This window comes from Stegodyphus dumicola, chromosome 9 (assembly GCF_044657685.1).
Source record: "Stegodyphus dumicola isolate Sdum_Otavi_A_Nest chromosome 9, ASM4465768v1".
NCBI lineage: Eukaryota > Metazoa > Arthropoda > Arachnida > Araneae > Eresidae > Stegodyphus > Stegodyphus dumicola.
The window spans coordinates 4,417,955-4,431,738 of NC_140776.1; the positions used below are offsets into that span (position 1 = coordinate 4,417,955).

General features: G+C 30.8%; 1 protein-coding gene across 3 annotated transcripts in view; it reads right to left on the bottom strand.

The window, feature by feature from the left end:
- LOC118192858 (glutamate receptor ionotropic, NMDA 2B-like) overlaps positions 1–13,784 on the bottom strand; it is a 152,467-nt gene that overhangs the window by 66,650 nt on the left and 72,033 nt on the right. For all 3 annotated transcript variants that reach the window (XM_085823174.1, XM_085823173.1, XM_085823175.1), the window contains exon 7: positions 2,709–2,895. In XM_085823174.1, the coding sequence (XP_085679300.1) occupies positions 2,709–2,895 (187 nt within the window). The remainder of the gene's footprint in view (positions 1–2,708; positions 2,896–13,784) is intronic.

A 13,784-nucleotide genomic window follows, 5' to 3' on the forward strand; every position in this document is an offset into this window, starting at 1 on the left:
TTACCAATACTCTTAAATCCCTCGCGGTTCTTGTTTCCCTCTAACGTGTGTATTGAATTCACGTTCAGGAATATTTTCCTATATTTATAATCTGAATATGTTCAAAACATAGCTAAACCAATCAAAGAGCTTTATTTTGTCAGAACCGACCTCATAAATATAAACCGTTGAAAGGGAGATTTAAAAATATAATCTTTAATGAATTTGCATCCATTAAGTATAAAAATTTCGAAATGAATTTAAAATGCTTCATTTGTATATCGTTATATATATAAAATTTCGTATGTACGTACCATATGCATATAATGCGTTAATTTTTTTAAACTTACTTACTTACTTAATTCTTATTTCCATTTATGGTATTGACAGCAGACAATTAAAAATATTGATTAAGTAGCGTATAAGTAATTAAACTCGAAGTCATTTGCTTAACAATTGCTAATGGATAAAGTCCATTAGCAAATTTGATTATTTTTCTGAGTACCTGAGCATTAACGTACAAAGAGGAGGACAAATTGAAATGGAATATGGATTTGACATCTAATACAGTCACGGAGATCGAAATTTCGGTAAATCAGCTTAATCAACAGCTTTAATGGAATAAGTAGTTGAGGACAGACAGATGGCACATGGAAAGGAGCGAGAGAACATGATACAAATCTAAGAGTAAATTTAAAAGTAGTGCCTTCATAAAAAGAACCCTATGGTTTACCAACATTTTTCTTCTAAATTTAGTTGTAATTAAATATTTTTAATTTATGAGTTTAATAGAATCTGTTTTCTAGCTGGGAAAAAAACTATATTTGTTCAACTTCATTTTAAATGAAACAGATTCTAACTTGTAAATTTTAAATTATGCGAATATAATTGGGTTACTTTCGAACATCCGTGTACTCGAAGGAAAATTTTAATAATTTAGTAATATGAACGCTAAGGCCTCGTCAGTGTATTTACTGAGTAAATAAAACAAAGCATCCAGAGTTTAAGTCTATTTGGCATAACTGAGATGATCTTCGAGAAATATGAAAGTTTGCAGGTACTACTAACACACTACAGTGTAATTTCTTTACATGAATTATCTTTTACTATATCATTCATTTTCGATACATGAATCGATTTTCGTTACATGAACTATTACTATTCAGGCATAAAAGTCTTCCTCTTTACTCAACTTTTATACATTTGTCACTATTTTCACTTCTTGATATATGATAAATAGATGAGTTTTGAGGGTAGAATAATAATGATAATCAATCAAAATTTATACACCCTTTCTGCAAACTGATGACACTAGAGGAAACAGAATTCCCAACTGAAGATACTATATTAAGCAGGGAGTGAAAACTAGTCGTGAATGACCTCGGAGAGAATATAGAACAAATTCCTTATAGCCACAATCCTTACGGTCCTTGGGGTGTACAATCCCGGAATGCAGAAGACGAACGATTTACTCAAAACCCCATCGCTAAACCGGCCCAGCGAGAGCTCGTCAAACCTCAGGTGTCGGAGACCACGACGGAGTGAAACAACAAAGACTATAACCGCGTATTCATGGCCGTCATGCTACCTACTCGGATCGCTGAAGCCACTATCATCCGGGAAAATGTAGGCTACAAACGTATTGTAACAGAATTTATTAAATGACATTTTTATATTACGTATTTTTAATTTTTTAATGACTTGAACAGCAAAATTACCATTTATGTTATTTTAATATGAATTTAAACTTTTGTTAATAGAGTGGTTTGCTCACATATGCGTAAATAATTTTTCTTTTTGAGTTGTTAAATTACTAAAAAGAGAAAAAAGTACTCGGTATGAGAAGAAATAATTTTAAGAAAAGCAAAAGTATGAAAATCTATTATTTGCTGATTACTAAAATATTGTTTTTTAATTTCTTTAATATTACTAATTTCACTAATAATGTTTTCTCTAATATCTCAAGTACCATTAGTTAGCTCACCTGCGTAATTTTTCTGAGTAGCAATATTTGGGCAGCTCACAATTTAAAGTCATATTACTTTTTTCAATAGCGTATGATAATACTGAACAATATTCAGACTTTTAATGAAAAGGAAGGCTTTTCTAAAATATCCCAAATCTCTGCCTTAAATATTGCATATAAAAATTTAATTAAAAGTTTTACGGCCATCATTCATTATACACTCTAAAATGTTACTCAATTACTATTTTATACTTTTCTTCAAATATTCAACCTCTAACCAAAGTAAAGAAAGTGATTTATCTAATTTGAGGGCACGCTATTATCTTATTATTCGGAAATGTTTGTTTGATGATAATTATGAAGAAAATAATTCCATATGAAAAGCAACAAACCTTGACAAAATTTAAGTGTTTGCAAAGGAATTGTCTGCAACTGCCAACTCCTGTGCCTCCAGAACTGAAAAATAAACTACAGCAATTTATTCAGTTTTACTAAACTCAATATTTGATTAAAATTTGAAATTATTTTGTAATTTCTCAAAGTTCATTTCCTCACATAAATTTGCAGTTTGTCAGAAATATGGGTTACTTGCCATAGAAAGAGCTTCTAGTAAACATCAAACAATTATGACATCAATAATGGTGACTTTGTTAAACATTCATTATGAATTAACTGTTCTATTAAAATTAGATTAAGCCTAATTTAAAGCATATAGTATTTGTTACGCATGTCAACAGGAGAAAGAAATTATCAAAGAACTTACCAAGGAAAGCTTTTGGCGATATTATGCCTGTTCGCTTTGCCACAACAATGGCGATCCCAGTCTCCAAAAATGGAACTGTGAAATCTGCTGCTGTTTGACGCTCGGAATTTATCTTGATTGAGGTTACCACAATATCAGCTTTATGATGTAAGAGTTCAGCTATAAGTCCATTCCACGTGCCGTTTTGCTGTAAATAATTGGTAAAAATACACAGTATTACTTTTCTCTCTTTCTTAACCCAAGACACTGAAAAACTATTACATATCAATATACAAATAGCTAAATCGCTCATCGCTCTCGTAGCAACCATAAAGGGTACTGGAGATGTTTTCTTGGTCTTTACTTATTCTGTTTGAAAGTGCAATCTAAAAATTTTCAAATTAAAATATATCAACTCATTTACCTCCATTTTTCCAAGTACAAAATAATTGAACATAGTGGATTACTCAGAATAAATCTTGTTATCAACAGTTTCGGAACCGATTTAATCTATAAACGTAAAACTAACAAGTGTAAAGTTCTTAGGTAAAATAACATAAGCAATATATGAAATGTTAATTTCTTTACTACGGAGCATTTCAATATCTCAGTTTTGCGCAATAAACAACGTTATTCTGTAGTCAAGCTTTTCTGTGGATTTTATAAATTTCTTGCAGTTTTCATTTTATCCAGAAGTAATTTTTTTTCATTATTACTTTAGATTTTAACGGAATGAAGGAAATATGAAAAAAGTATAGGGAGTGAAAATATTATTTAAAATTAGTATTTATCCATTCTATGTTCCAAGAATTTAAAATATGGACATTTAATTGATTTTAGATTTTATCTCGCGACTGATAACTGAGTATATCTAGTAATATTCAACAAAAACAGTATTAGAAAAGTAAATACCATTTTTGAAATTGTTAATATTAATATTTCAGAATCCATAGAAAGTAGAATGTCACAATAAACCATTGAACGCTTTCTATTATTATCTTTAATATTTCCTAATGCATCTCTTCCTCATATGAGCGATAACGTTTAAGAAACATTTATCCACTTTTATTCAAAACTTCTGTCATATTTTTAGGGAAGAATTAGATTAACACAGAAATATAATACAGTTTGTCTGAAAATCTACAAGCCATCGTTTCAAAAGCAGCAAAAAAATTTTTCATGTAAATTTCGTAAATTTTTCGTTCCTGTTCTCAAGACATTTTTCATAGTATTTTATATGCGCTTCAAGTTCTGTTTGCTGTTTCATTTAAACTCCTCCTTTAATTAAGATCTCAGAAATTTACCCTCTTTGGGGGTCCCTTAAACACTTCTTCCTATGCTAAGATATTGGTATATTAAATAACAGAATCTATTTTATATATAAGTACTGTTTTTAGTTCTTAAGCTGTACTGCATAGCAAATTTATATCTTTGTGTGGAATTCATATAAAATTATAAAATAGTATAGCATTAAATGGCCCCTCTTTATTAAATATACTTATTTCAATCAACTATTCATCTCAGTAAGAGTGAGGACACATTTATATTGAAGCATCTTCACGAAAGTTTTTATCTCTTCTAATGGTGGCAAACTTACTTGAAGGTGCCTACACATTTATAAGGAGGCATCGTTAGGAAGGCTAGCGTTCAATCTCTTTTTTATCTAGTTATTTGTAGAAGGTCTTCGTTCGAGAAATGTCAAAAATGAACCATACTCTCGCAGGATTAAAAAAAAAGTATCTTCAAGGCTGACAGCTGTACATGCTAACTGCTTATACCATAAGTGCATGCGCGACAAAATGCGATAATTCTCTTTATTCTTCCAAGCTTAAAAGGCAACTACGGAAAGGACGAGATTCAATCGACAAAATTCAGGGGATGATGTTGATTCATCCATTATGCTTACGTTTTAGGGGCATTGCAGAGATTCCGTAATCCCTTCTGAACAAAGAAATGTAGGAAATTAATTATACTCGCCACTGCGTTCGAGCCAGGGTTCTTTCAGTTTTATGATGGATGGCTAACCACTTGAATCATCAGAACTTGCGCAAAGGAGTGTCATAGATACAAGGTAACCAAAAGGTTCTTGTCGTTAGTAATTGTCAGAAACAGAAAGACATACAGCACTTCTTTAAGCAACAGCCATTGGCGTACAGCTTTCTTTACTGCCATTTCTACAGCTGTGAAATTTTCTGAAGATAAAACTCGGGGGTTTCAGAAGCAAACAAGTATATGCCACAAGTCTACCTAATTGCCGAAGGAATTCCCCCAGGAAGAGTTGTTCAAATAATGGAACAGGTGGTAATTTATGGAGTGTTAGGTCTATCACTGTGTCACTCAGCGAATTTACTGAATGTTGTTCCAGTTTGTTCTTACAACGTGTAGTCTCTCATTGCGATGCAACATAATTTGTGGGGATTAGGTCTATCAAGCACTGTGTCTCTTAGAGAATTTATTGAATTTATTGAATGCTTCAGCAAACACTAGCGACTGACAGGAGCTGACGTTTTCAGCTGCAGCTATTGGGAATATAGCTATTAGTAGCTCATAATGAGCTCTTTCGTCACTGTACTTTTAGTGAACTATATACTGAGCATAATGTAGTGTGGGTGCAGAGGTTTCTTGAGGTTTTAGGCCCAGGTCGGCGTGGTCACAGCCAATGTTGCATTATAATCGGTTGCCTCTTATTTTCCCTTGTTGGTTGGCAGCAGTGTAGAGAGGTACCTGCTTGCTCAACTTCTATTTCTTCTCTGTGTTACGCAAGACACACCTAACCCTGGATACGTAGAATTCACCAAATTCACCACACATTTGATTGGTGTCTTCCTCTATGGCTGCCTTCAGGGCTTTCTGAATCCATGCCTAGCAGTTTGTTTTTTCACAGCATCCTCCTCAAATAGCATATTCGAAGACTTGATGCGCCTGCTGACTGCCTACCTTAGTCATTTTGCAAACAACCGCGAATGAGTTGCTTCGGTACCTTCATTTCGTTTCAACATTCGTGCGCAATATGCCTCTATTAGTGCTCTATAGTTACATTAAGTCTGCATCGCCTTGAAAGCGCGTGAGTCCCTTCGGTTTCACTCTACGTGCGCTTTGTCAATAACAGTGCTTTCGGTTTCTGTGCATCTACCAGACTGATATAAGTGATTTCTTTTTTGAACTAAATCTTTTGTACCACATTTTTTTTCACTAAGTACAGTATTTGTCTACAGAAGACATTTTTATAATGTGGTAGTTTTCCATTGATGGATAATTTTATTCGCATTAAAAGCAGCAATATTTATGAAAGCCTATTTACAGTAAAAATTCAGTCACAAATATGGGAATTGGTATATGAGCACGGTGGTACCATTAATCTTCGCAGTGGGTCTTTTCAAATAATCCTGAATATTACCATAAATATCATTCATATTTGAAATATACGCTGCAGACGCAGATGGAATGTAGCGTTTGAGTTTTATAATTAACTGCAAAAATAAATTTCTATTTGGTTAAGATACCCTTTACTTCGTTAACTATGCTTTTACTGCTTAAAAATGCCTTTTTATTATAAAGGTAAATAACATATAAACACCTTGGGCATTAAAGGGCATTCGAGATTAGTTTTAGCGAAACCAGCGTCTAAATTATATAGAATACCTATTACTTTGTTTTGGAGAATTTTCTGCAGAATACTGATTTTACTATATTTGCAAATCATTTAACGTTTACAGGACGCATTCCAAACCGAACAATAAACTCCTAAAATTAAAAGAATATATATATCATGTTCCATGAAACGACAAAAATAATGCTGCAAATACTTACATGAATATTTTATTGATTATGTAAATAAAATTCTAAGCGTAAAAATATGTCAAAAGGTATAGGTATAACTTAAACTATTTTGGGTATTTTGTTTAAAATTGAAATATGCAATATTTTAAGCACTATACTTCATAATAAGCTAGTTTAGACTTAATTTATTGCTTCGGATTACGCAATATATCTCTTCGAGAAGGTGTTAAATAACATTTCTTCGTTTCAAAATCATATTACTCTTAAAAATACGCTAACCCAAAGCAAATGTTTTAAACATAACGAAAGGGTGAATAGATCCGTGTAGACATTATGATAAGACTTAAAATTTGTAAATGTAACAACAATTTATTTTATTTTATTTTTGGAGTAATCATTGTTTAGTTCATAGATTGGGACATTTGAAAAGGCTGATAATTCAAATTTACCAAATACATTTTAATTCTAAACGACGGACCGAATCTCAAATAACGAAGATATCTGAGATTACAGTAGTTAGAAGCAAACGATGAATGAGTAATATTTTGAAATTCTTTTCAGCTAAAGTTAAAGTATGTTAAGGAAATTACTTCTTACATTTTATTTATTGTTATATCGAATCTATATGTCATCCTAGTTTCGTAGTTATGAAAGCAAATACCAGGAAATACTTTTAATTTGCGCTTAATTTAAAATTCTTCGTGGCCTTCTTAATTAAACGTTTTCTGCTTAGTATAGCATAGTGTTGGAATTTCGAAGATATTTTAATAAACTACCCAATATAAGACTTAAGATAAAGTTTTTAACATTTTACTAGAAAATACTAATATGCAGGGATCTGTGTAGAGAAAATGAATGTTACAACGCATGAGATAATAAACAATCTTATTTATGTTTGGTTTATTACAAAGTGCTAACTACTTAAATTTTAAAGGGTATTTGGCATTTGATATAAAATGAAGAAATGAATAAATGAGTTTACGTAATCCGTAATAACTGAAATAGGAATAAAAGCTTTAATATGAACTTAAATTGAAAGTGCTAGATTATTGCATGCTTATTTTTTCTTCTTTAAAAGCCATTTAAAGTCGCTGGATTTTCCCCGCAAAAAATATGAAGTATAAAAGCGTGTTTATAAGTCATCAAGTTGAATATATAGTTTTGACAGCTGTACGAAAACGCAAAGAGTGTAAGTTTTCAGCTTGAAAAATTAGTTACATTTGGGATTTTATGCATTATCCTCACCTTGCTTAGAAAATATCAAATAAAAATGCAAAGGTTGATTTACATTTTTAGATCACTATCTAATTATTTATTGGTATCCTTCGATATTATATTTCACTGTAAAATGATTAAATAAAATAAATTTCTCTTGCAGATTTTGAATGTATGCAAATTCTAAGTATAATTACTACTAACGTTAGTTAAAGTATTTTGTCTTTCTCTAGAATCTGACAATTTTATTATAAACTCATTTAAAGAGAAAAATTCATTGTCACATTAGAAAATTTTGTAATTCACAGTTTAGAAGCTAACTTTCCCTGCAAAGTAACCAGTATTTAAAAACAGATCTGGCTGACATTTGTCTAAGAGCTAGCCACTATTGACTCGATCATAAAGGTATGGTGATCTGAATTTGTATTCATGTATTTTCAGTGTGAAAGCAAGCATTCATACTTGATACGGGACTAATTAATCTTCATCGAATTCACCCAGGGAAAAGTGCATAAATTCTTAACGACTTGTTTTTTCGCCCCGGTCTTTCAACTTCGTGCGGTAAAGAAGGCTTCGGCCTCACACTCTCCCCGCTGTGCTTCTTCGCGCTATGTCTGCAGTGATGATACAGTGAAAATCTTCAACTTGCGAAATTTCACTGTTATAATAAAGAGAACTGTGAGCTCATATCTTTAGAGAATGATTCAATTAACTTTATTTTGGAGCAAATACCTTCATGATAAATATCTTGTTGATTAAGAACACATGGTAATTTACATAATTAATTAATTTTGGATAATAACATAAAATTTCGTACTTATAAAATTTTATTAAACATTTTTTCATTATAACACTCAGCCTACAAATATTTCTTAAAATGCCCCATGAGATCATTTTCCGCTCATCTTCTATTGGAGAAGGCGGATGGGAAAAGCGATGTTTATTGCATTGGTTATTCAAATTTAGATTTATTACTACAGATAACTGAAATGTTATGTATACAATATGTATAAAAAAGTTGCAGTACATTTAAAATTGATTTGGAATTTTCATTGTTATCTCTTTTGCATTTACGATAAGTTAGGAATTCATACTTTTAACTCCAGTATTATTAACACTAATATTCAGAAGGAAGAGAATACTAGCTCTGTTGGAAAACTAATTGTTAAAATTGATAGAAAGTACTAAATCTTGCACAAAAGTACCAGTTATGGAAATCTTTGTTATGTTAAAGAAAGGGAAAACATGCTATTATTAATTTAGATGAAAATATCACGCCGAATTATGATCATTGGAGAAGTCAAACAACAAGGATCAACAAGTCATTTGCACTTAGGCAGCTGAGAAAGGTTGCACTTAGGCAGTTGTAGTTAAAGAAAGCATCAATGCTAGTCCTGCAAAATTTACAAATATAAGCCTGATTCTTGTTATTTGACTTCCCCAGTAATGCTATTTTTATTTAGAGGTTATAATAGCTAAAATATCGTTACTGAGAGAAACATCTTGTAAATGTTCAAATGCTCTGTCTATGAAATACATTTTGAGCACCCAATGTTTGGCATCATCAGAAGCATCAGAAAGATCATCACTCATTTTTCTGCAGATTCATTAGGTCTCTGCATAAGCAGTGAATTCGTCTATCAATATTTATTCGCTAGTTACAAAAATATAGTTTCGTTGTGTAGATGAAAACTGATCTCTTTCCGAAGCAAAACTTCAATTATTTTCAAAAACGAAATTTCTTCAATTTCATGAAATTCTCTTAGAAAGGTTGTAGAGTCATTAGGTTAATTGGAAGCAGAAAAGATGAAAAATATGCAACCGCCTTCGCCGGGAATCGAACCACGGACCTCTGAAATACCGGCTCAGTGTGCAGAACCACTACACCACGAAGGATTGCTAGGGAAGTGGGAGAAATACCTTATAAGGTTAACATAAAAAATCGGTATGTTTGTTACACTATTCATGAGAAAATAAAATTGACAAAATATGCCTTTAATCGATATCACTGAATACATCAGAACTAAAATAAATAGATCATATAAATCAATTTATTACTTTAATATTGCTTACTTAAAATAAACCAAGACTATATACCAAGTACAAAGAAATAGCAGTGAGACATATCAAAGTAAAGATTAAGAAAAACATAAAAGTAAGTAATACTTCAAGTCACACATCAGAATTTGTAACTTAGATGAAATGAGTAGCAAGAGAAAATAAAGCATTAATGAATAGATTTAAAAACTGCCAGAATAAGTTACCTCTCACGAGACGAAATAAGGTTTTTTCATTTATCTTTGTAAACGCTAATTTCAGATGGTGCAAAGAAATTGTTAAATAGAGTAAGTGAATTATTGCATATATTGTATTTTACGGAATATAAACTCATTCCGTAAAAGCTCTGTTATAAATATTCGGATAAACTTGCGCTTGACAGAAATTAAAAACTAAACAGATAATTGCAATCTGATACTTCAAATTTCGAATTACTACCTATAAAAGATATATTTCAATTATGAGAAATATTTACTGATACAAGCTCCTGATATGTAAAATAAATTTTAAAGTTGGTAAATTTTAAAAGTCGAAATTTTCTGAGACACGATAAACTGAAAGATATGCATATGCTTCACTTTTATTTTTAAATAAAAGATATTCTTTTATGTTGCTTATTAAAATTAATCAATTTCATTTTATAAAGGGTTGAATTACTTTTATTCAGGGCGATACTTTGAAATAATGCACATCCTTCATTATATTTAAACATCAGGACTAAATTTCCCCTTTAAAATCCAACAATAGCAGATAATATTTCAAAGGTTTTAAGTCTATAGTTTTTATATTTAAGAATAAAAATACTCTAGTTATGGTACAAAAATTTCAACTAGTTCCTATTTCGTGCTTGTATGTTTTCTTTTTTTTAAATTATTTTCTATTAAATTAGAATTGCTTAAGAGCGTACTATTTATAATATTTAGAAGTTCATCAAAACATCTTTCCAGGTGCAGGTGCAAAATCTTCTATATGATAATTTTAGCTTCTTGATTTTGGAGGATTTTTTTTCGAGAGAAGCTAATTACGATGACTTCAGATAGCCATGGCAAAGCATTTTGAATTATACGAGTCTCAGTTCTTAAATCTTTAAGTAAGGAATAACGCAGTGGGAAGCCGTGGCTAGTCGCAGGAATTTAAAAATAATAAATATTGCAAACTGAGGCATTAAGATTAGCAATTATTGAAATCTACGTTTGGGTGCATTTAAACCATTTAATACACTTCACATATAATTTATGTTAGCACCAGTGAACTGCCACGAAGAAACTATTTGTTCGAAAACTCAGGTTCCAGCGATACAGTCAAAAAACCTTCACATAGACTTCTGAAATAATTCTTTTCTTCGTTAAGTAAGTCCACAACATTTCACGCGATGTTAACTTATGATGAAATAAAGCCACAATATGTTTTTTATATTTCATTTAGCATTGTCATGTTAAGAAGTTTATTTTCTACGTGATTTTGCATTCTTTTATTTCTTCTAACCTCTGGAGAATTAAGTCTTAAACTGTTGGTTATATCATTGCCTATTTAGCTTAAAATAATTGTTATTTCAGGTGATGAATTGAAATTTCTTTCAGTTTCAATTTATTTTCAGGCTAACGATTGTATATATTTCAAAATATTTTCAGTTATTTTAACATTTTGAAATTTTAAGAGGAATTTTTTCAATATTTCGGATAGACAGTCTCGAGCGCTGGAGATAAAAATGCATTTTTTCGTACAGTGTTGCCATTGCTCCCTTTGCAATCTTTGAGTTTGCTGATAAAAATTTCGTTAAAGGTTTTCAAAATTTGAAACAGATAAAAAAAAAACAAATTCTACATTCAAAATTCGAGCTTCGATGTAGCCATGTTCGGGCGGAGGATTACGCCACTCAGAACTTTATGGCTTTAGGTACTAGCGTTTTTTCACAATGAGAGAAACATTCTTACATTCACGGAGATTCTACTTTATTTATGTTTTTTAATATTACAGGGTAATAATATTTGGTACCAACAATTTGAAAAGTGATTCAGTATTTACAGAGGTTCAACACAAAATCCCGTTTCGAGACTAAGAGCCCTTCTGCGCTAACTCTCCTTTGAGCTAAAAAAAGTGTGAAGCTTTGTTTTATTTTGTGATAAATACTAATATAGGTTTGCATAATGTTAAGGACAATATAACTTAAGATATAAACACAAGTTAGCTCTGCTTTTCTTCGGAGAACATTCTTCGCAAACGCGAAAAAACAAATACTGTGTTTAGTAAAGGCAAGCAAAATTAAGATAACATTCCATTTAGTATATCAAAGGATATAGAATATGAAATAATTTTATGAACTTATATTTCATATGATGCATTATTTCAAATAATTTGTATTAACTACTCAACAAATGAAGGAAGTGCTTCTTTATTGTTCCTATTCACTCATTATACAGATTATCTTTACGATTAACTCATTCCCTTCATTTAACAACGAAAACACTTTCATCAATCTTCTTCAATTACAAAGCAATCTCGTCCACCAATCTCTAGAGAGCAATTCTTTTGCTACAAAGAGATTTAAGGGCAAAAACAAAAAAAGAAAGACCTTAAATGAAGATACCAACAAAGCACTCTTGGAAGATGTACAGTTATAAAAACAGAAAGTTAATAAAAATCGAAATCGATGGTATAAAAAAAATTAAGCAACGAAATTATTATTCTTATTATTACTATTATTTCCAAACTAACATAAATACTACTAATATTATATTTTTATGATTATACATTTATTGTATTAGGAATCTTAAAATCACTCTATAAACGTGGTAAAACTAGGTCGGGAGGCAAAAAAGTAAAAGCTTGATATTATTTATTTGCGTAGAACATCTAGAGACATATTTCAACTTTTTTTTGGAAGCTATAGGCATTTTTGTAAGCATTGAATATTGAGCAAAATATATAATATTTCCAATGTTATAAAATAGTGCATCATATTAATGTAGGATCGGGGCTTACTGTCTAGGAGTGTGATGTCTGTGAACTTACTTCCGAGGTGGCTGTCTAAGGGCAAATAGACTAGTCAGGTTTATAAATAACTTGAATATTTAATGAAAACATGAATACTTATTGTTACAAATTACAAAATGATTACATGCGTAGAAGGAAAAAGATGAGATTATTTACAGATGAAGAGAAATAACCTTTCTTTTACATGCAAAAATCTTTCAATCGCATCATCGTCTTAACGGCGGAATCGTCTGAATTCTATCACGTGAAAATAAATTTCTTTTCACAGCTTGCCGCATCATCCGATTATTATCGACGATGCCATCCTACGTTAGTAATATTTAATAATTATCTTCATTAATTTTGAAACATATCTAACATAATTATATAATCTTTGTTTGTATCTTACTGTTTTATATAATAGCAGGTAAAGTAATTCTAGAAAAAAAAAAGAAATTAAGCTTGTATGATGAAATAAAATAAAAAAATAAAAAAAAAATAAAAACACTTTTACTCTTTAAATGATTCTTAGCCCAAACGGCGTTAGCCCAGAAGGACTATTAATTTCGTTTTGACATTTTGCGTTGAAAATTAAATGTCGGTTCTCTTTTGAAACTGTTGACACCAAACATTACAGCCCTGTATTTTATTTAAAGAAATTAAATGATGAAGAATCTGCATAAATGTATGTAAGTTTCTCGCACTGTGACAAAACAACGGTATCTAGAGCCATTACATTTTGACTAACGTGCGTTTCCACCCGAATATGGGGATCTGAAAGCCAAAATTTGGAATTTGTTTTATTATCTATTTCATTTTTGTAAAACTTTAATGAATTTTTGATTAAAGAACACAATGATTTCAAAGCGTGCAGTGGCAACTCTGTACGAAAAAGAAAACATTTTTATCTCCAGCTAGCGAGACTGTGTATCGGAAATTCCAAAGAAGTGTTAATTTTAAAATTAATTTGCCATATTGCTCTTGAACTGAATTTTATGGTTTAAGTTCAAAGAACATGATATTTAATAAATAAAGGTAAAATACAAAATAATAAGAAAATGCCCCTTTGGA